Genomic DNA, 23007 nt, shown 5'->3' on the forward strand with positions numbered 1-23007 from the left:
CATCATTGTAAAAACTGAATAAAGCACTTATATCACTGAAAATAACTATGGTGCTTGACCTGTCTTTCCTACAAAAATTGTAATACAACTGGAATTGGTTTAAAAAGAAAAAAAAAATCCATCAAAGAAAACCTGAATTGATAAATCCAAACGCATTGAGTAAGTTAAAATATCACCATCACACAGGCCTACAATGAGTCTAGCTTTGGTAGAAGAAGCAAGATGAGTAAGCATCTGATACCTGATACTCATCAATATAAAAATATAAAAAGCCTTCCTACCAAAGTCTCAGCATGAGTCCAGTCACTCTCCAACCCTAGTTCATGCTCTATTTAAACTTTCCCAACAAAGAGCTTACCACCATCCCAAAAACAAGCTACCTTGCCGGTCTCTTTTTGCTCATGCCCATGGTATCCATGCTTCCTTCTAATAAACAGATCTTACTAAGTCAGTGTGACTATCTTCCACCCATAGGTCAACAGGCTCCCCAAGGGCAGAGGCATCTGTCAAGTCAACTACTTAGTATATGGGAGATATTCATGTATTTGTCAGACAAAACATGAACAAAGTTCGTCCTAAGCAATGCCCACCTGAACGTTCTCTCTCACATACACAGCATAATCATCATTACTCAGGAAATCAGCACGCTTCTTATAAGTCTGGCTCTCAGTTACAACAGCACCAGCAGCCTAAATGACACAAACACATTGGAAAAAGATAAGAAATTGAGAAATATACTTAAAACAGACTGTTGGCTTGGCATGGTGGCACACATCTTTAATCTTAGGAGGCAGAGACAGATGGATCTCTGTAGGAGTTTGAGGCCATTCTGGTCTACATAGTTCCCAGTCAGCCACAATTAAACAGTAATACCCTATTGTAAAAATAGGAAGGAAGGAAGGAAGGAAGGAAGGAAGGAAGGAGGGAGGGAGGGAGGGAGGGAGGGAGGGAGGGAGGGAAGGAAGGAAGGAAGGAAGGAAGGAAGGAAGGAAGGAAGGAAGGAAGGAAGGAAGGAAGGAAGGAAGGAAGGAAGGAAGACAAACGAAAAACCCACTAAGTCTATAGTATAAACAAATGTAATAGGAAATACTGTGTTTACTTTATAAAAATCTTTCTACCTTAATATCAATAGCACAATATGCAAAATAAATATTTGTAAAAAAAATTTTATATACTATATATCATATCATTAGTATTGTGTCTGCATGTATATATGTATACAACATGCATGCCTGGTGCCCAGAAAGAACTGTGATGGTTTGTATATGCTTGGCCCAGGGAGTAGCAATATTTGTAGATGTGACCTTGTTGGAGTAGGTGTATCACTGTGAGCATGGGCTTAAGATCCTCACCCTAGCTGCCTAGAAGTTAAAGCAGCCTTCAGATGAAGATGAAGAATTCTCAGCTCCTCCTGCCCCATGCCTGCCTGCATGCTGCCATGTTCCCGCCTTGATGATAATGGACTGAACCTCTGAACCTGTGAGCCAGCCCCAATTAAATGCTGTCCTTTATAAATTTGCTTTGGTGATAGTGTCTGTTCACAGCAGTAAAACCCTAACTAAGTCAAGGACAGACAAAATTATATATAGTTGTAGGCCACCATGTGGGTTCTGGGAATTAAATCCCAGTTTCTACAAGAACAAGTGCTCTTAACCACTTAGCCATCTATCCAGGCAAAATGAATTTTAACAGCTCTTAATATCCGAAAATTTCCAAGGCTCTAAAAATGAATTTTATAAAACAATTTTCTCAGGTCAGAAACCAGTATGTCACGCAAAACATGATTTATTGTTTCCTTGAATGGTTATCTTTAGACTGGCTCTCACTATGTACCCCAGGCTAGTCTCTAACTCTTGATCCTTATGCCTCGTCTTCAGAGTACTATAAGTGCCATGCAGTCCCATGTCAGGTATTGTTTAAGACAGAATGTAATATTTCCATGCTTCCAAGGCTAGTCTGAAACTGCTATATAATGCAGATCAGCCTTGAACTCATGATTCTCTTACTATAGAGGGACCACAATGTTTCTTTGTATTTTAACCAGACAATATCTAACTGTTGCTAAGATCAGCTTTGAACTCCCAGGGTCAATCAATCCTCCTGCTTTCAGCCTCCAAGGTAACTGTGTCTCCAAGAGACACAACCTTTCAAAGTTTGCAGTATCTCCTTTTTTGTTTGTTTGGGTTTTTTTTTTTTTTTTTTTTTTTTGGTTTTTGGTTTTTGGTTTTTTCGAGACAGGGTTTCTCTGTGTAGCCCTGGCTGTCCTGGAACTCTCTCTGTAGACCAGGCTGGCCTCAAACTCAGAAATCCGCCTCCCAGAGTGCTGGAATTACAGGCGTGCGCCACCACTGCCCGGCATTTCAGTATCTCCTTTTTTGTTTGTTTGGGTTTTTTTTTTTTTTTTTTTTGGTTTTTTGGTTTTTTCGAGACAGGGTTTCTCTGTGTAGCCCTGGCTGTCCTGGAACTCTCTCTGTAGACCAGGCTGGCCTCAAACTCAGAAATCCGCCTCCCAGAGTGCTGGAATTACAGGCGTGCGCCACCACTGCCCGGCATTTCAGTATCTTCTAAAGACTACCCAACATCACCACACTGTTATACAATAGTTTATTATAAAGCTTAGAGAAATTTTAATGGGGAAAACCTAATTACTATCTCAGTAGCAAAACAGGTTAACTCTGTTATATGTCTAGCAGAATTGTGGGTAAAACTTATATAAAAGTTACAAAAGATGCATTGGTTCTTTTAAGAGATGGAAAGAAGTAGTATATAAGAATTATAGTAAAAGACAGGCAGGACATGCAGAAGCTACTGACCGCAGGGTAAGGGGTATCATCCACATCCTCCACCACCTCCTCATCTGAATACTCGTCAGATACGGTTTCTGCATCCGAGAACTCTGTAACCTGGACATCAGAGTGGTCTAGCAGCCACCCAACCAAGGCTTCCACACCTAGGAGCAAAAACACTCAGCTGCCATCCGACCAATAGCACTGAATGTCAAACCCACAAGCAAGCAAAGCATGGACAGGAAAAAGTCATACCAGGCAAACTGGACGCATTCCCAGAGGTGCCGGTGAGAGACTTCAGAGCAAACTCTATATTTTTCCTAGGAAATCCCATTTCCATGAGCTGCACCACAATAGGCAGAGCAGGAGCTGGGGACTGCCTGCGCTTCTTCGCCCTGGCAAGATGGATGTGCTGTACAGAGACTGGGGTTGTGGCCTCACTGGAGCTGTAGTCTTCACACCCTGGACTTGAAGGATGTGTGGATTCCACAGCCAGACACTGACAGAGGGCCAAAGCAGCAGCCTGGGCAGATAAGGAGGGTTTGTAGATATGTCCTATCTAATTCCTACCATATAAGAAAATGTGAATGACCAACATCTTCTATGAGCTGCATCAGAGAAAGCCCCAGATTCATGAGTGGTCTCAAAATGAATTAATAAAACATGATAAGAGACAGGAAAGCTAGGAAACAGAATGGGTAGTCAAATAACGCTGCTGACTGCTTCAGTTAGTCACTCACAATTAAGTATACTGAATTAAAACTGTCAAGATTACACATGTGTACCTCAAGTTCCTGTTTATCAAATATAGCCTTCACAGGAGATGGCTGGGTGGCTGAGGATAGTAACTGCTGAAGAAGAATCATAGGAGGCTGTGGACCTTCAGGTGACATATCCCCAAGGTCAGGGGATGCAGCTGCTCCATCATCTGAATTTGAAAGCACAATTTAAACATTCTACTTTTCAACAACCAATATCTCTCTACTAAAGGTAATGCACTGGCCATCTGTACCATATCTTACACAGCCAAGCGTAAGCATTCCATCCCACTCCTCGGACTCACAAATCTTGTAAGATGACAACTGCATTAACAGTTGGTGATTAGCAGTCAGGCCCCACAGCCTTGTATGGGTATAAGATAACAGTATTCTCCTTTTAAGACCTGACTATTCATATCTCTTGTATATTTTTTCTACTAGAGTATTTTCCTTTCTTTCAAATATATTTAAAATAGTTCTGTTAAGAAAAAAAAGATACCTGTATGAAGAGTTCCAGTTTCCTGAACTGCTGGCTGAGACAGTATCTGCCTTAGTTTGTCTTGGTGGGAAAGCAGTGCCCGCCCGGCTTTCAGGATGTACAGCTTTAACTGCTGGCTCCGCAGCAGGTCCAAGTCTACTTGTCCTATGGAACAAAGGAACCCAGTGAGAACCTCATATCCAGCTCAGACTCTCTTCTTCACCAACCATGCCATCTCTGCAACATGAAGGTAGTGACATGCTCTTCAGAAATGAACTGATCACTCACAGCAGTGACATAGTACTGTCATGAAGTAAACTCTTCTGATCCCTAGGTTTTCTTCCTACAAAGCTCTAGATATCCATCCTAATGAGCTGAGCAGAAAACTAGAACCATATAAGCATTTATTGTCATCATTAAATGTTTCCCAAATGTCTGCAACTCCAACCAGACACAAGTAAAACAGTTTCATATTTTCTTGCAATAATCCTATGAGGGATTCTCTCAGATGCATCTAGTGTAACGGAAGCTATTTCCCTAAAATGAGTTCTCTGATCCAGTGATGAGAAGCAATGCCATACGTGTCTGACAGCAGAACAAGGAAAGCACCACGAGATGGTCTATGCAGGAGAAGAATAGCCTTCCCCAGCAGGGCATGCAGGAGGCCCTGGAGGCAGCCCAATAAGTGTAGGTGGAGTGAATGAAAATACCTAAATTTGGACCATCTGGCAGTTGTTTATTTACCATGATGAGAAAAAATGGTGGCAACTGCAAGAAAGTAGACTGAATTGAGGCAAATAGTTGTTTATATCCACAGGTCTGCCATTCAGAGTTGTGAACTGCAGAATTAACGGTGTTTACCATCCTAAATGCTAGAGCAACAATAACAAATATAGAAAGGAAACTAGGGGAGTATGCTCAAGGAGCAGACAGAATGAGGTAGGGGTTATGAGTGAAACCACAACTATTTCAGTGGTATAAAAAGCAAGCAAAGAAACAATCTCAGAGACTAACCAAGGGACAGGAAAAGGAAAGTCATAAAGGTAGCATTCTAGACCCAAAGGTAAGAAAGCTCAAGGCGAGCTATGCACCATGCACAGAAACAGAAGCCATGAGAATCCAAAGACAAAGGGCTGACACCCAAGGCATTGTAAGTCAGAGAACTAGTAGACAGGAAATGAACACAGTGTCCTATAAGTTTGCTTAGAATAAACACTGACAGTCAGAGTCGATGAGGTTCCAAATGTAAGGTCAAAGATAAAAACCTAGCAAGTATCTTACATTCCCAACTATAGACTGAGAAGCACTAAGTCCATGTGAACTCCAAGGCTTCAGCAGTCATAGGAATGCACTCTGAGTAAAAGGCAAATAATGCCAGTTCTGATTATTTCACCAAGGAGCACAATATACTGACCTGCAAAGGCCTGTTTTGCTGATTTCTTTGTTTTGTGCTTTTCCAACTTGCTTCCAGCAAGGTTCACCAACTCAGCCCAGACAGAAAGCATAGGCTCCGTGAAAGGCAAATTGTTCACACTAAAGGGCACAGCAGGGAGCTGATGAAAGAACACAGAAACTTTCAGAGTTGCTGGCGAGGTTAACATACAGTCTGAGACATATTTGAGCATGAGCCCTAAATTTAAACACACATACCCCAAGTCATGATCTACCTGAGAATAATTCTGATACTACAGAATGAGAAAGATGTGTGTATATAGATATGTATCTATATACACATATGAATGCTATAATCTATATTAATGTTTTCATTACCAGTTGTCAGTAATATATCAGGGTGACTTGTTAAAGTCTAAGATATTTTCTGTAAGTTTCAAATTTTCTACATGTATTTATTCCTAAAATAACCAAAATACTTCTATTTTTAAAATTTAGTCAAATTATACTTGGGTTACATCAAAAAAACATAAAACTTCTCTATTGTCCCTAAGTCATAAGCTTATGCTACAGTAGCTAGTTAAGATATGGTATTCAACATGATTAAAATACATTTTTCCAACTAAAGAAAAATGTTAAAGAAGTCATATTTTAGAAGTTTAAATTATTCAATAAAAATGTTTTAGAAACTCCTATTTTAAACTGCTAAAGTTACTATAGAGAGAGTATCCTGGGCATTGTATAGATACATCACCTGTCAATTAAAAATGTATAGCCTATGGCTTAGGCAGGAAATAGAAGGTAGGACATCTGATAAGAGAAAGAATTCTGGGATAGAGCAAGGTGGTAGATTCACCAGGAAGGTGTGACTAGATGGCGATATGGCTAAGATATCTGTAAATGTACTTTGAGTCTGAGTCTTTTTTCTGGGAGCATAGGGCTAGGAGGAAGAACCAGAGGCAAACTTCTACAAATTACCTTATAGACTGTTAATCCCTTTTTTTATGTCTATGATGTTCAAAGTCCCCTGGCTGTATGCCCCCATGAGTCAGGCCTTTCTTAAGTGTACAAACTAGCAAAAGAAGAAAAGAGGTAACTCTCCTGATTCTCACAGCTTCCAAGAAGGCAACATAGAGTACAGGTTCTTCCATGTTGTTCTACAGTACAAGTTCTAGCGATACAAGCCAGTCTCACCCCCAATACTGGAGAGCTGAGCATAAGCTATATACCGGTTTGAGCTGATTCAGTGGGCAAACTCGGCACATCCGCATGTCGCAGAACTGCACGGTGATTCTGCCCTTCGGGGTGATGCGCGTCACTGTGCCCTCTCCAAACTCATCATGCATGACCTGGCCTCCCAGGCGCAGTCGGCCATCGATCCCTCCAATCACAGCGAGGACTGCCATGAGGCCTCCCACTTCAAGGTTCTCAGTGTCTGGGAAGAAGTCTTCTAACTGGGCCTAGTGCAGAAGGGAAGGGAGGGGCAAGCATGAGGTGCAGAGTCCTCCAAACTGCCTGTCTTTACAAGGTGGGCTAGATTTAAGTCACTTTATCTTATTTACTATTTATAAATTTATTTTAAGATGTAGTTTCTTACTCTACTGTCCCAGTCTTGAAGGCTCAAGCAAACCTTTTACCATGCCTGCCTTCTTCAATAATTATTTCTTATTATAAACTTCTTCAATAATTATTTCCATTAAAATGTCCTTAAATGGTGAAACAAAAACACTTTGTGTTTTAAAAGATAACGTAAAAGCTAAAGTCCCACCATGCTTATTTGAAAACATGAAACACACCCTTTCTGTTGTCTTCCCGGCATAGCTTTGTGTGACAGAGCAAAGTTGGGAGTTAATGTATTTGTTGATGAGGCCATTCCACTGGGTCAGCGAGTGCAGAGTGCGGAGCAGCCCCACCACCTCTTCAGCCAGAGTGCTGCTGTGGGTGGCAGTCAAGGAAGCCTGTGGCCGCGCCCTCCGCTTTCTCAATGTGGATTCTGAAGCAGAGAGAAAAGCTGGGTTGCACACTGCTCACTGAACAGGGGTAATGAGTAAAGGCACAGCCACTCACCTCTAAGTAACGGAACATCAGAAGAACAAGTAGTGAGCAAACTGCCCAAGAAGCCAAACAGCTTTTCCACAAGACACTTCATGTCCCGTGCCCTTTCTGTCTTGTCCCATGATGGAAGAACTGCTTGTAGCAAATGAACAGCTAAGATCTGATCAAAGACAACACAGAATGACAATTTTAAAAGAAATTACACATTTTTACCTTCTACTTCCTTTATAAATTAATGATGTACAACTTTATTATGTTTGTTATTAATCAAGTTAGTTAATAGGCAGGATTATCAGGAATTTAAAATAAATGTATGTTGTTTAAGGGAAAATTGTTCTTTAAACTTAATTCTTGGCAACCACACACCTACTCCAATGGGGCAGAAAGCAGTTATGAAAAGGTGAATAAACTCATTAGCAACTTTCACAGCTGCAGTAATAAAGAACCTCTGCAAGCAAAGTCAGAAGAACTGTTTATTGCTATTTTCTATAGTCAGCGCCAATAACGAAGCCTGGTTACAGGACAGGGAGCGCAGTCCTACCGTGTGTCTCAGTGAACTGGGCTTTTCGAGCAGCATATTACCTGCCTCTGCAGGGAGGCGGCAGTGAAGGGTGCATGGCCTTCCACAACCTTCATGAGCAGTGCGATCCACCGTGGGGAGCTGAGAGCGCCACAGGCCTGTGGGGTGAGTGCGATGCTCCGAACGAAGCCCAGTGTGCACCAGCTGCGGTGCTGCTCTCTGGCCACCACTCTGTCTGGAGGAGCTGCCAGAAGAGACAAAATGTGCTCAGACCAAGTCCTGAGAAAGCAAAGAAAGCATCAGCACACCTCCACATTTTATGTAACCTACTAATCCATTCTGGGCAATAGGCTACTTTACAACAGGACTATGCGAGAGGAATGGAGGAAGGCTTGTAAGTTAACTCCACAAACATTTCACAGTAATTTTTTAACCTGTGAAGTGAAAGCAACTCAAATTAGTTAATTTAACCTATATATACAGTTTCAAGGAAATAAAATCTATAATTCTAACATCAGTAATTAACAATATGCATCTATTATACTTTTGAAGCTCATGTGCCTTAAATGTTGCCATGATCTCATTTTCATATACATCATAAAATATCGAATCCAGATTTAAGTGCTCTGCACTAGAAGAATGAGGATGAACTTTACTTAGTTCTTATGTAGCCAGAGCACACGCTCCCCTACTTTCACGTCTCGGATGCTGGGATGAGAGGGACATGCTAGTATACCCAGTATGAATCAAGTTTTCTGTTCCTCCTGGCTTCCCAGGTCATGTCCCCCTCACTATCTATTCCTTCTCAAGCTAGGACACGCAGCCTGAGGTCTGAGTTCCAGCGGGACTCTGCTGAGACCTTCCCAGAACCCACTGCAGCAACAGCAGCAACTTCCCTCTGCCCTGCGTTGCCTTCCTACCCTCCGCGCTCACAGAAGACACAGGCTCACACACTGACGTTCACTCTCATACATTCATATATATACTAAGGACTAAATCATAAACTACTCAGAAATGTCCTAACGTTCTCTGCCATGAGCACTCACATACACCACACATGCTCTCCTATACTACCACTAGTGATCACTAGTGAAATCAGAATCATATAATCTCCATTTACCACACATATACATAAAGAACTTAAGATGCAAGCCCACCCTTTACATGTGCATGCATTCTTCTCCCTCACAAACATAAAGTAAGACATGTTTAAACAACTACTCAGACACACTCACTCATACACATCCACTTGCACTCACATCCACCTATACACATACTTGTGCTCACTTTCTTCCTGCATCACCAACCAAGCCTCCTCGCAATGACACTCAAAATTCTGACCTTTACTCTCCTGTATACTTTTAAATAATGCAACCACAGAAATCACCGTCTGACACTGGCACAATGCATGTGCCCACTTACATATGCACACTCAATCCCTGATTACATACTATCATATATTATCACAACAGAAAGGGAACAGTATCAGCTCAAGAACCCCAACCAAGTTCTCAACACAAAGGAGATTTAGTTGCCCCAGAGGGACAAAAGACAGGGAATACAAGACAAAGAGAGGAGATAGGGGACAAGGGAGAAGGGGAAGGGAACGAGGGAGAGGGAAAAGAAGGAGAGTGCCTCTGGATAGAGACAGATGTGGCCCATAGGCAAGTGGAGGTTTATAAAGGTAAGGGGAAGCCCCATGTTAGGATGGGATGTCTAAATTTTAACTGGACAAGTTAATTAGGTGAGCCAAAGGAGGTTTTTGATTGCAGGACTTCAGCACTTTGATAGCTGGACCTTGGTAGTTAGCCTCAGGAAGAAGAAATGCCAAAAACAGGAAAGGACCTCAGTGGCTAGCTTTAGGGATGCAATCTAACAGTTTTAGGAAGGAAGAAGGAATGAGGAGCAGGGCACAGCCTGCCAGAGCCATGCCTGTCACATTTGAGGGGCTGGAGCTCCTTCACTACCATGCCAACTCATTTTTATCCCCTTCACCCACACACATTCCCTTACTTTCACTGCCACTGCCAAACTCAGATTTACACCCAATAACATACCTACATATCCTCAATGACTCCTGGTCATTCATACTTCATATACACACTTCTAATTACACCCACACATGCATACAAGCTCATTCATACCATAACTGATGCAACTATTTGCCCACATCAGTATGCCCAAACAGACATTCACTCAATCACAATCACACTGAAACACCAAAACATATACACCTTCACGCTCTCAACACAGAATCATTCATTCAGTGTGACAGCTGTTCTTAGTTGTCAACTTGACTACATGAAATTACCTAAAACCCAAAATGCTACGTATACCTGTAAGGGATTTTTCTGGATTAGATCATTTGAGGTAAGAAGACCCATCTTAAATTTGAACTACACCTTCTGGGTAGCTATATAAAGAACACAGAACAATGGTGCTTAATCTTCCTAATGCTACAACCCTTTAAGACAATTCCTCATGTTCATTGCTACTTCCTAAGTGTAATTTTGCTACTGTTATAAATCATAATGTAAATATCTGATAATGCAAGACATCTGATATGTGACACTTGTGAGGGTCATATGACCCTCAAGGGGGATCATATCCCACTAATTAAGAACCTCTGACATACAAAAAGGAAGTGTTTGCTCTTTGCCTGCTTGCCCTCACTATCACCAGCAAGTTCATTCCCTCACTGGTACCAGAATTGGAACTCTTACATAAGCAGAAGATCATCAGAGACATTTAGCCTTGTGGACCAAACAACTACTGGATTCTTGGACTTTCTGTTTGGAGACAGCCATTGTAATAATAGACCAAATCCTGTAAGCTACTCTATCAAACCCTGTTTTTTTCTGATAGATTAATTCTGTCAGTTCTGTTTCTCTAGAGAACTCTAACTAGAACACTCAGCAATGACAAAAACATTCTATCTCATATCAACATACTGAAATTTAAATACTCACAGAAAGATAACATACTCATTCAATCACAAATGTATCCAAACACATTTATGTGCATTCACATTATAAACATGGTAATAGTTGAGCATGTTCACAAGTTCTTCGACAGTCATACATACTCTTACACACATAGAAATATCCACCCCACTTCCTCAAGTAATATTTGCCATTGACAATCAGAACGGCAGCATTAGATCCTAGTTGGAAATAAAGTCTATGCAGATTAATACTAAAGACTGAGATAACATGCTGCATTGGGTTGATCCCAGAGCAAATGAAAGATTCCCAGAAGAGAAAAGGTCATAAAGTGATGCAGACTACATGAAGAAAAATGCAGAGACTACCAGTGAGATCTGCAGCACCGGACTGACAGCAAAAGAAAAAGGGAGACCTTCCTTTAGAGCTCAGTGAGGAGCATGGCTCTGCGGACAACCTGCCTTGAGGATTTCTAATTTCCAGAACTCTAAAGGAAGACGTTAGAGGTTGACTAGTTCCCACACATACACTTCCCCCAATTCCCACTCCCATTCACATGTTAAAGTGCTAATGCTAGTATCTCAAAATGTGATCTTGTTTGGAAATGGAATCATTGAAGATGTAAATTAGATCGGATGAGGTTAACTGGCATTCTTGTAACAGGTAAATCTGAAACACATGCACATAAACACACATGTAAAGAGGAAATCACGTGAACGAGAAGATACAGACTAGGCTGATGTACCTATAAGCTAATGTTTGCCAAGCAAATCGCCAGTGTTAGTGAAGCCTAGGGCAGATGCTCCCCAGGAGCCTGAGGAGGAACTAGCCCTGCCAGGACTTCCTGTGGTTTATTAGACCTTGTTTAGAATGCCTTGGTATAGCAGCCCCAGGAACCTTATTACGTTAGTCCTTACACACATGCTGATTCACATTCTAACATCCAGACTCACCCACAAACACACAAATATGAGAGATTTACACACATATATCCATGCTGAGGTTCTGTGGCCCTTAATTATTCATTTCATACATGGCTTATCTGTTGTTCCGCTTTCCACTAACATTCGAAGCAGTCCACACAGAGTCTTGGTGGCCTCGCTCTGCATGATGTCAGCATGAACTCCAACAGAGAGACAAAGAGTTTGCAATAAATTAATAACGCTGGTCAGCATCATCGCTGTGGGATGAATGTTTCTTTCACCTTGTTCTGCTTCTGAAAAGGAGGATGATAAGAAGAAATGACAATCCCAAGTAAAATTGTCTGTGGATATCATTTAAGGTGTTTAATAACACATTTTTTTTTCTTTTTAAAAACTTGAACATAATTTAGGGTAGTTCTAGATTCACAGTAAAATTTAGAAGGTACACAGATCTAACAAGCTGGGTTTTTAGAATTCAGAATAGGTGGCTACCTGAACTCAGTACTTATAAGACTGATAGAAGACTTTGTTGTATTTTAATACTAAAAAGGGAAACATCTTCTCAAGAAAAGGTGAAACTTAGAATTTATTTTCATTCCCCCTTTCTTTTTTTCCCCCAGAGTCCCATGGTTGCCCAGTCTAGCTCAAACTCCTGGGTCCAAGAAGCCTACTGTCTCAGTCTCTCACCACTGCACCTGGCTACCCCAATCATTTCTGTCCCTACCTCCCTTTAAAAAATTATATTGGGGAATAGGTGGTATACAGGTACTCATATTGTATAGAGACCAGAGGAAAACTTCAAGTGTCTTCTTTCTTCAGGTAACATCCATTTTGGTTTTATGAAACAGTGAGGGCTTTCACGAATCTTGGGAATTGCTGATTAGGCTAGCATGTCTGGCCAGTGAGTCTGAGACCAACCAGAGTTCAGATTACAAGCATGTGTATCACTGAACCAGCTTTTAATTAACTAGGGATCTAATTCAGGTCCTAGTGCTTAAAAATAATAAAGACTTTTATGAAGTGAGCCATCTATTCTACCCTTAAAAAAAAATGAGACTTGAGAGTAACATTATGTTTAAACAACCTTATTATAACTCAGAAGTAAAGACATGATTGCAAGGTTTCCCTTCTTTAGAAAGACAACTTATCAAATGTCTAGGGGCTACAATCTGAGTGAAGGCAATTGATAGACCAGTTGCATAGCCAGCAAGTCTATCTGTGGGACAAGGAGGCCACAACTGTCATATATCCACTTCTTCCTTGGCTCTAATTCTACAATGAGGAATACCCCAGATACAGCTGAAAAGGGGGCTACACACATGTGGTCCAGAGGTCTACACTATAGTTTGGATCCACTTCCAACTTCTCTGTGTTGCCAGATAGGTTGAAGAATTCTAAATCAAAGAATATGGAGATGCTTAAAGGAAGCAGGTAGGGGCATACATTGCAACTTGAAGCTGATGGAGGAAAAGCAAAGGGTCTAGAACAATACAACATCATACTGAATCCACCATGCCACTTACCATCAGGCTTTAGGCAACCAGACAAACCAATCAGAAGTAAGGCTAAGACCAGCAAGCTGGCTTAGTAGGTATAGGTACTTGTTACCAAGCCTGACAACCTCAATTTGCTCCCCAGAATGTACATGGAGAGAAGTGACTCCCAACAGTTATCTTCTAACCTCCAAAGGTATGCTGTGAAATGTCTGTGCCTCAACCTTGATAAAATAAATAAATAAATTGGTTTTGGTTTTTTAAGGATCATCAGGTAGAGATACCTGCCACCAAGCCTGACAACTTAAGCTAAATCCTGAGACATGGTTGATAAAAGGAGAACTGACTCCCATAAGCTGTCCTATTAACTTACAGACATGTAGATGAGTATGGGTGTGAGTGTGTGCATGCACATATGGATGTGCATGTACACACACACACACACACTTTTAAGATCAAATTTAAAAAGTAATGCTGCACTCCCTCTCTTCCATCCTACTCTGACAAGAAAATAAAGGTTAAGATACATTAGTTTGTCTGCGTTACTAGATGTACATTATACAGCTATACCAGAATCTTTGTTTGAACAGCTATACCCATTATATAGCTATAGCAGAATCTTTGAAGTGCAGCCAGAGCAATGTCTTCAGATGAATCCTGGCCTCTGTCTAACTTTCCAGAGGGAAATGATGGCTATCTAAAACAAGAACAATTTCCCGGCTATCTTGAATAAAAGTCACCCACCGGAGTCATCCTCTGTGTCTGAGTCCTCTGCAGAAGGCTGAGATGAAACAGGCAGCTCCACCAACTTGAGGTCGTATTTTCCTTCTTTTCCCATCCTGTATGAGTTAGTGCTGCCTGTGTCCCACTGGACCCTGATCCAGCCATCCTCTCCCAGCTCACCAATTACCCGGCCTAGACCTGGGGGAGGCCCATCCTGAAAAAGAAAAAATACAAACCAGGTAGGAAAGTGTGTATCCTGTTCTGTCTATGGTTATACAGGAACCATAGTTCCTGTATAAATTCTGTACACAGATTTTCCATCAACCTTCTCCTGACTCAAACATACCTGAAAAAAGTGTACAGATCATATTATCTTTAAATGTCATGAAATCACATGTTCATCTTCCTTTATCAGGAAATACAGAGACAGGAGTGAATTCTCTCAACTAGGGGACTCTGAACAAATGTATTAATGAGTGTCCTAGCAATGAAAGTGGTCTCGCCAGTGTCCTGACTACTTCCTTAGACTGTGAACCTAGGCTCTGTAGCAATACTGTATCAACCATTCCAAAGGAAAAAAAAAAGCTGTTGATAGCATGCTATTACTTGGTCTGAGACAATTCCACTTCTAAGAATACTGTGAAAAAACACATGCTTAGCAGTGTGGCCAAGAAAAATCCCCATGACATCATGGGAAGGACAATGTCTTCCACCCATATTTTATTGCTCAGCAATCAGCAGTTTAGTCATCTATTAATCTCACAATTCCTGATCAGGCAGCCACCTACTCTATCATCCACTGATTGATACAAGAGATGTGCTAAAATGTTAATGAAATCTCTAAATACCTGGTCACCCCACTTCCAATCCACCCCTCTCATGACCCTGGTTCCAATCTTCATCATAGCAGCCAGTTCTGGCCCTGAAACAGGGAGCTGAACAGGAGCAGTTTCCTTCCTTGTTTCTTCCAACACTGTAGCAGAGGCTCCACGGGAAGAAGCATTCATGTCGTCCTCAACACTGTCACTAGTAGGACCTGTCAGAACATCAAACAACAGCTGAGCCTATTTTTATTATTTTTTAAGATTGTATAATTACTTATGTGTAAACTATATGTCTACATGTGGGTTTGTACATATGGGTACAGTGGTGACACAAGTCTAAAAGAGGGCCTCAGATGTCCTAGAGCTAGAGTTATAGTTAGTTGTAAGCCACCAAGCATGGGTGCTGAAAACTAACTGAACTTAGATCTTCCCAACAGTGGTAAGTTCTCTTTTATCTGCAGAGCCATCTTTTTGACCTCCAATGTCCTATTTTTAATAGATACATCAGCACATGTGGTAGCACTCAAAAGAATCGTGAGTTGAAAGTACACGGTCTACATGGAAGGATACTGTCTCAAACACAAATAAACACACACACACAGAGGGGAGGGAGGGAGGGAGAGAGGGAGGGAAAAAGGAGGGAAGGAGAAAGAGAAGGAGGAAAAGGGGGAGGGAGGGAGGGAGGAAGGGAAGGAGAGAGGGAGGGAGGAAAACACATATGAAGGCAGCTCTAAGAGTCAAGTTATACACTATATGACTACATAAAATAAATGTTTAAAAAATACTTTGGCTTTTTTAAGTAATAACTTAATGGCATAGCTGAAAGCTCTTGAACATAATGAAAAAATAACACTCAAAACTAGTAGATGGCAAGAAATAATAAACTCAGGGCTGAAACCAAAATATACAAACAGACAAACACCACTACCACACCACCACCATCACCAATTAAAACAATACAAATAATCAATGAAATGAATTCTTGGCAAAAATCAGTAAAATTAATAAACCTTTAGCCAAATTAACTTAAAGATAGAAAGAGAGGCAAATTAATAAAATCAGAGATGAAAAGGGACCAAGAAAGGTAGGGGGAAAAAAGGAGAAGAGAAAACCAGGTGGTAGTGGCACATGCCTTTAATGCCAGCACAGGGGGAATCTAGGGCAGCCTGGTCTACCAAGTAAGCCATCAGGGAAATACAAATCAAAACTACTTGGAGACTCTTAAACCTGTCAGAAAAGCTAAGATCAAAAACACAAGTGACAGCCCATGCTGGTGAGCATGTGGAGCAAGGAGAACACTCCTGAACAACTGTAACACATGAGTGGGGTCATTCAAGAGGCTTCACCCAGAAACTGATGGACAAGGATGCAGAGACCACAGCCAATCATTAGATAGAACTTGAGGAGTCCTGCGAATCATAGGATCCAGAGGGGTCAAGGGCACCACAAGAAAACCTACAGAATCCACAAACCTGAGCCCATAGGGGCTCACAGAGACTGAACACTCAATCAGAAGGTCTACATTGGGACTGACGGAGCGAGCCCCACCACACACGTTGCAGCTTTGACAGCACTAAAATTGTCAAAGGTTCAGATTCTGGGACTTACGTGTGTGGAACCAGTGTACCATTCAGTAGCAGAGTCTGCTGCACTAATCACTCAAAGTGGAGCACCCATATTCCCAGGCAGGAGTGCAGCAGAAGTAAGACACTAATGTTTATATGTGGCCGGCCTAATGCCTACAGCCTAGAGGCAGCGGCAGGGATTCTCTGTGAGCACAGACTTATGCTCTGTGAGCACAGGCCTCTCTGAGGCCAAGCAGAGCTACACAGAGAGTATCTTTAAGGGGAAAAACAGTATATGAAAGAAGCCAGTTAGCAGAAAAACTAGACACCTCTCCCTACTATGGCATTCGATGTGTACCAGAGCATGCCCACAAATGTTGCACCCCATACGACTGTCCAATCTGTGCAGTATGTGGGCCATTCACATTCTTACATTCCCCAAATACTATGGCTCACTAGAGCTCATTATAACTCAGATTCTTCCTTAATAAACTAATTTCTCTCATCTGTAGGTTTGATTCTTGCTCCAGAACAAACCAACCTGGAAACAACAGTAGGTGGCCTCCAAAATGCAGTGTCTACCTGTACCACTACCACATGACCTCAGTATTCTACTCCTTTTATAAACAAAAGACCTAAAGATAGATATTCAAGAATTTATATACAAACATTCCTAACAAAACTACTCACTAAAGTAAATGGTAAAGCAATCCATCTGTCCACCAGCATATAAATGTCAAATAGGCATATAATAACATTTTTATTCATAAAAAGAATGAAGTACTGACATATACTAAAATTCAAATATAAAAGCCTACAAGTAACTGCACTCACATGAAATACTCAAAACTGTAAACACACTGAAGCAGAAAGGTGATTTTTGGTTACCTGGGACATGACAACAATAGTGACTGATAAATGAACACAAATTTAGATTTGTGTTTCTGAAAATTTTCTGAAACAAGAGAGCAGTAACAGCTGCTCAGAATGTGAATTTCTGACGGGCACGGCGGCCCACACCTTTAAATCCAACACTGGAGGCAAAGGCAGGTGGATTTCTTAACTTTAAGGTCAGTTGAGGCTCCAGAGTGAGCTCCAAGCTAAGCAAGCATAGTGAAATCCCGTCTTAAAAAGCAAAGTGACAAGATCAAAGAGAAAACAAAGGGAAAAAATTAATGTACCTAATGTTGTTCAGTTACAAACTCAACACATTTAAAAAGCCTGCTTTTATGTTATGCATACTTTACTACAATTTCTTTTTTAGGAAAAAAAGTTAAGTCCCATTTTCCTAAAAAACCCAAGCCAATTCTGACCTACCGATCAACCTCAGGGCTGTCTGTGTGAGTGCCAGCGTTCCCGAGTTGAGCAGGAGGTCAAGGTTATTTGCACCATGCTGCAGGGTGAGCATACTGAGCATCACTAGGAGAAATCGAGCCTGTGGGATGGTACCCAGACTTGGTCCTGCCGGGTTTTCATTAGTAATGGTTTGTAGGGGAACAGGCTGGATACCTAAAAGGCATTGACATTCATTTGAATTCCTTATTTCTGGATACAATACACACAATCACATACACACTGGAGTTTGGTTTTTAACTACTTGCTCATTTCTGTATCTTTCTTAAAATTTTTTTCCACATAATGTGGTTAGGGCAGATCTATTTTACTTTGTGATATTCCCATTATCTACATTCCATACACTGCTAGCTCTGTCTTCAGTATAAAGTACCAAGGGGGCAAACTAAGTTAGCTCAGTAATAATTTCTAGTACAATTTTCATCAGTGCTCTGTAGGTAGATCTCTGAGAGTTGAAGGCCAACCTGGTCTAAATATTGAGTTCCAGACTGGCAAAGGCTACATAGTAAAAGACCCTGGCTCTTGGTAAGATCCAAAAATCAAAATGAAACAACAAAAAATTGCAAACAAATACCAATTTAAAAGTTTGGGGGTTAGCTCCCCAAAGTGGCACTCCATAGTATACAGTAGCACCCTAAAAGTTAAAAAATAATATCATGATGTTTTCTAAACATCATTGGACATCTTTCACTTTACCACCAAACAACGAATCTTATTATTTCTCTATAGATATGCCAATTATCTAGAAGTATTAGTTTAGGACACTGGCACCCTAAAGTATATGGTACAACACTCATAACAATGTAGTTGTCAGTATATTTTGAGATTATTTATTCTGCCAAATTTTCAAAATTCTATTCTCAATCTTAAAAAAAAAAAAAAGGCTAAAAGCACTTAAGATTATTGATCTGATGAACAAGTTTCCAAAGCAAAAAGTAACTTTTTTGTAAATTTACACACTATACATTTGAAGTATAAGGCACTGCTGCAATCACAGTCATAACCATAATATCAATTTTAAAATAAGGCCTTTTAATTTTCAGTTTTTGTTTAGCTCACCCAGCTCTTTAAACTTGGCACTTGCATCCATCAGAACAGATCGAATATTCTGAACTGCCCAAGCGTACAGCTTGCCAAAAGTCACTTCCAGCAGCATCCGATTAAATGGTGGAATCAAATCCACATCCCTCAGACAGTCTGTAAGTGGTTCACTTTCAAACAAAGAAACAGAATTTGACTTGGGACATTGTCAGACTTTTAACTTCAAAAGAACATTGGTATGTTGTCAAGATTCCCATATTGAAAAAATTGTATAAAGCTTTACCCTATATCAATTCCTTCAGGAATAAGTCTTTGCCATCCACAAAACATAGCATACTGCACAGAAGGAAGTAAAAAACTTTTGGCTGCCAGTTTCAGAATTGTGTCTATCCCTTCCAGACGAACCTCTGCTCTCTCCAACTGCAAAATAGCAATATTTATAGTCAGTGCTCTATCTGATTCGGAGCAAAGCATCGTGCCTCAGAAAGTCTTACCTGTTTTAGTAGGCACTTCCGCATTTTCTCCACATCTACTGGCTCTTCTTTAAGGGCAAATTCAACAATTGTATTGAGGAGTGCAGACTGTGGGTAAAGACCCTGCACATTTTGCTTTAACCATTTATATTTATGAACCCCTGTAACTGTATTCAACAACGGTTGCCATTTATCCTAACAAAAAAGAACAATATAAATCATTAGTTTACCCTTGTCTTAATCGGGGTTTCTATTCCTGCACAAACATCATGACCAAGAAGCAAGTTGGGGAGGAAAAGGGTTTATTGAGCTTACACTTCCACACTGCAGTTCATCACTAAAGGAAGTCAGGACTGGAACTCAAGCAGGTCAGGAAGCAGGAGCTGATGCAGAGGCCATGGAGGGATGTTTCTTACTGGCTTGCTTCCCCTGGCTTGCTCAGCCTGCTCTCTTATACAACCCAAGAGCACCAGCCCAAAGGTGGTACCACCCACAAGGGGCCCTCCCCACTTGATCACTAATTGAGAAAATGCCTCACAGGTGGATCTCATAGAAGCACTTCCCCAACTGAAACTCCTTTCTCTGTGATAACTCCAGCCTGTGTCAAGTTGACACACGAAACTAGCCAGTACAATCCTATTACAATATACTATAAAAGTTCTTTGAATATAAACAAGATACCAATAGTTCTGTTGTTTGTTCACTAGGACTAGAACCCAAAACATTGTAACACAAGCTTGGAAAGCACTCTGTGTCACTAATATTTTAAACTGATTAACAGATATTACTTTTAAAAATATTAATAGCCTCAGTAACCAATAGTTTCTCAAGCAAATAGGAAAACAAATAAATGATTAAAAAAAATAAAAGGGAAAAAATGCAATACTGAGTCAAGAACAAAAGGAAATAGTTTTCCAGCAATGTGACTAGCCAGAACACTGTCAGCCAAGTTTATGAAACAATCTGGGACCATACTTGTAATAGCAACACACCACACTCACTACCCTACGGGTGCTTAGTATAACAGCCTGGGACCAGAGGTTCATTTGTGTGTAGCATTTTTATAATGGAATCTAAGAATCACAGAACATACTTCACCTTAGGAGACTTCATAGAAATGGGTCTTTTGTCTACATTTATAGGACTATGAGGCAAAACACAAGCTTCTTCTAAATCACTCTCTTCATTTCCAATTTTTTCTTCACCATCAGTAGATTCTGGTTTCTTAGGAACTGTAATTAAAAATATAAAAATCATTTATATAACTTTTAATTAAGAAATACTTTAATGTGCAAGAATGAGTAAGTTGGGGTTTTTGTCAGCTTGACCAAAGGCAGAGTTTATCTGAAAAGAAGGAACCACAACTGAGAAAATGCCTCCCAAGACTGGCCTATGGGCAACCATTGGGGCATTCTTTTAATAAGAGGTCGATGTGGGAGATCCCAGACCATACCATCCCTAAGATGGTGGTTCTAGGATCTACAAAAAAATGAGCTGAGCAAGTCATGAGAAGCAAGCCAGCAATCGGCACTCGTCCACTGCCTCTATTTCAGTTTCTCTCTCCAGATTCCACTTGGAGTTGCTGTCCTGACTTCCCTCGATGATGGAGTGTGATCTGAGAGTTGTAAGATGAAATAAACCCTTTCCTCTCCAAATTGCTTCTGGCCATAGAGTTTTATCACCAGAGCAGAAAGACAAAGAAGGTTAGATATTTTCTTTTATAAAACACAGAATAGCACCATCAGCTGTAATCTCAAATGACAAAAGTAAAACCTATCACAGTGAGCCTCTCAGGGCATCTGGAAACAGCACTCAGCCATATTATGACATAATATAGGGACAGAGGTGAGACACTGCAACAGAGAAGAGCCCTCATGAAGAGGGAGCCTCTCCTAAAGAACAAGGATAAGTAACTAAGTCTTTGAGGCCACTGGTTCTTTGTAAATGCACAACACTACAGTTTCTATTGCACAAACCATAGTTACAGATGACATGAATAGAAACAGGTGGAGGCAGGCAGGAACTGGTACGAGCTCAGCAGAAAAGGTGTGTGCAGAAAAGGTGTGTGCTGCCAACCCTGATACTGGGAATTTAATCTCTGGAACCCACATGGTGGTAGAAAAGGTCAGACTTACACACTGTCCTCTGACCTTCACAAGTGTGTCATGGCACTTGGGCCCACATGTGTCACACATAACAATTTTTTTTTTTAAATTATACTTTTATTTATGCAAGTTGCAATTTAAATTTCATGTGTCAAAATATTATCCCTTTTTTTTTGACTTCTTACAATTTAAAATTGGAAACAGCCAATCTTAGCATATAAACAAGGCGAAGACAGCAGCAGGTCACATTTGGCCTACAGTCCCTACGTGTCCTTGCTGGTCTCCTGCATGACTCTTAACCATTAATGTCATGCCACTTCTGCTAACCTCTTTAGTCAGGAACACTTCAAGACTGTGGCACACCATCACAAATATACATAGATACTATGACAATACATGGAAATGCCACAGGCATTTTGACACATGCCAGTATCAAAAACTTCCCTCTGTGGTCACAGATGCAGCCAAAGGTTTAGAAAGTATATACTGGGGGCTGGTGAGATGGCTCAGCAGTTAAGAGCATGACTGCTCTTCTCAAGGTCCTGAGTTCAAATCTCAGCAACCACATGGTGGCTCACAACCTTCTGTAATGGGATCTGATGACCTCTTCTGGCATGTCTGAAGACAGCTACAGTGTACTTACATAAAATAATAAATAAATCTTTAAAAAAGAAAAAGAAAAAAAGAAAGTATATACTGTAACAGCATATTCTAACTTTTTATATTATTACCTCTCTTTTTCCTTCTTTCTCGAATGATCTTCTGAGCTATCCTCCTCCAACGGGGTAATGAGCCTAACAGCTTAAACTTAGACATTACAGAGAGGTCACTACAGACAGCAGGCCTCAATTCATTGAGGAGAAACCGCAAGCGTTCAATGACAGGAGCACACACCTCCTTGTAGGAACGGCCCTGTTCTTGATGAGTCTGCCAAGGTAAATAGTGAAAGAGAAATAACATTAAGTATTTTGGCAACTGTCTACACAGCACAGAAAAAGAATTAAAATCCATTCACCTTAATGAGTGAGCATTTTGCTTGGTAGACAACTCTACACACATCCACCACAGATTTAGGCAATGTTCTGTGCTTTACTTGCTCAATACCAAGTGTACCGACATGAACTAAAGATAATGCCACATGACCTGTAATAGACATTTTGTGAAAGGGCAAGGTAGGAATAAATGTATAACACATGCCATTTGAAAGGTCTACAATGTAATTAAAACACATGAATACTGAGATCTGTACCTAAATCTTCATGTTTTAGGAGGCAGCATAACAGAAGACGGCCAACCTCTTCCACAGGATGCTCAGGAGGAAACGTGATCGGTGTGGTCAAGTGGCACTGTCTACAGTACCTTTCAATTTGACAGAGAAAGTCCTGCAAGAAGAAGGGTCAGAGGTAACTTCAGAGCCATGAGTAAACCTTCACAAACCCACAGCTTTTACCCAACTTTTTGCAACAGGTGATCTATATCTCACTTGTATGAATGCAGAATCAATTTATCACCTCAAAACCAAACCTCCAAATAACACGCAAGCTGTGCTGTGTGGACGATACAGAATGCTAAGTGA

General features: G+C 40.8%; 1 protein-coding gene across 5 annotated transcripts in view; it reads right to left on the reverse strand.

The window, feature by feature from the left end:
* The window catches only part of Herc2 (HECT and RLD domain containing E3 ubiquitin protein ligase 2), a 165344-nt gene that overhangs the window by 72018 nt on the left and 70319 nt on the right, over window positions 1–23007 (reverse strand). For all 5 annotated transcript variants that reach the window (XM_052161590.1, XM_052161599.1, XM_052161565.1 and 2 more), the window contains exons 28-48: window positions 22681–22813; window positions 22447–22574; window positions 22163–22358; window positions 20425–20558; window positions 19348–19521; window positions 19137–19273; window positions 18872–19023; window positions 17777–17968; window positions 14919–15106; window positions 14092–14284; window positions 11965–12147; window positions 8052–8233; window positions 7482–7629; window positions 7211–7407; window positions 6644–6874; window positions 5437–5575; window positions 4044–4187; window positions 3572–3714; window positions 3042–3309; window positions 2814–2950; window positions 591–689 (exon numbers count right to left, since the gene is read on the reverse strand). In XM_052161590.1, the coding sequence (XP_052017550.1) occupies window positions 591–689; window positions 2814–2950; window positions 3042–3309; window positions 3572–3714; window positions 4044–4187; window positions 5437–5575; window positions 6644–6874; window positions 7211–7407; window positions 7482–7629; window positions 8052–8233; window positions 11965–12147; window positions 14092–14284; window positions 14919–15106; window positions 17777–17968; window positions 18872–19023; window positions 19137–19273; window positions 19348–19521; window positions 20425–20558; window positions 22163–22358; window positions 22447–22574; window positions 22681–22813 (3498 nt within the window). The remainder of the gene's footprint in view (window positions 1–590; window positions 690–2813; window positions 2951–3041; window positions 3310–3571; window positions 3715–4043; window positions 4188–5436; window positions 5576–6643; window positions 6875–7210; window positions 7408–7481; window positions 7630–8051; window positions 8234–11964; window positions 12148–14091; window positions 14285–14918; window positions 15107–17776; window positions 17969–18871; window positions 19024–19136; window positions 19274–19347; window positions 19522–20424; window positions 20559–22162; window positions 22359–22446; window positions 22575–22680; window positions 22814–23007) is intronic.

Source organism: Apodemus sylvaticus, chromosome 1 (genome assembly GCF_947179515.1).
Source record: "Apodemus sylvaticus chromosome 1, mApoSyl1.1, whole genome shotgun sequence".
Classification (NCBI taxonomy): Eukaryota; Metazoa; Chordata; class Mammalia; order Rodentia; family Muridae; genus Apodemus; species Apodemus sylvaticus.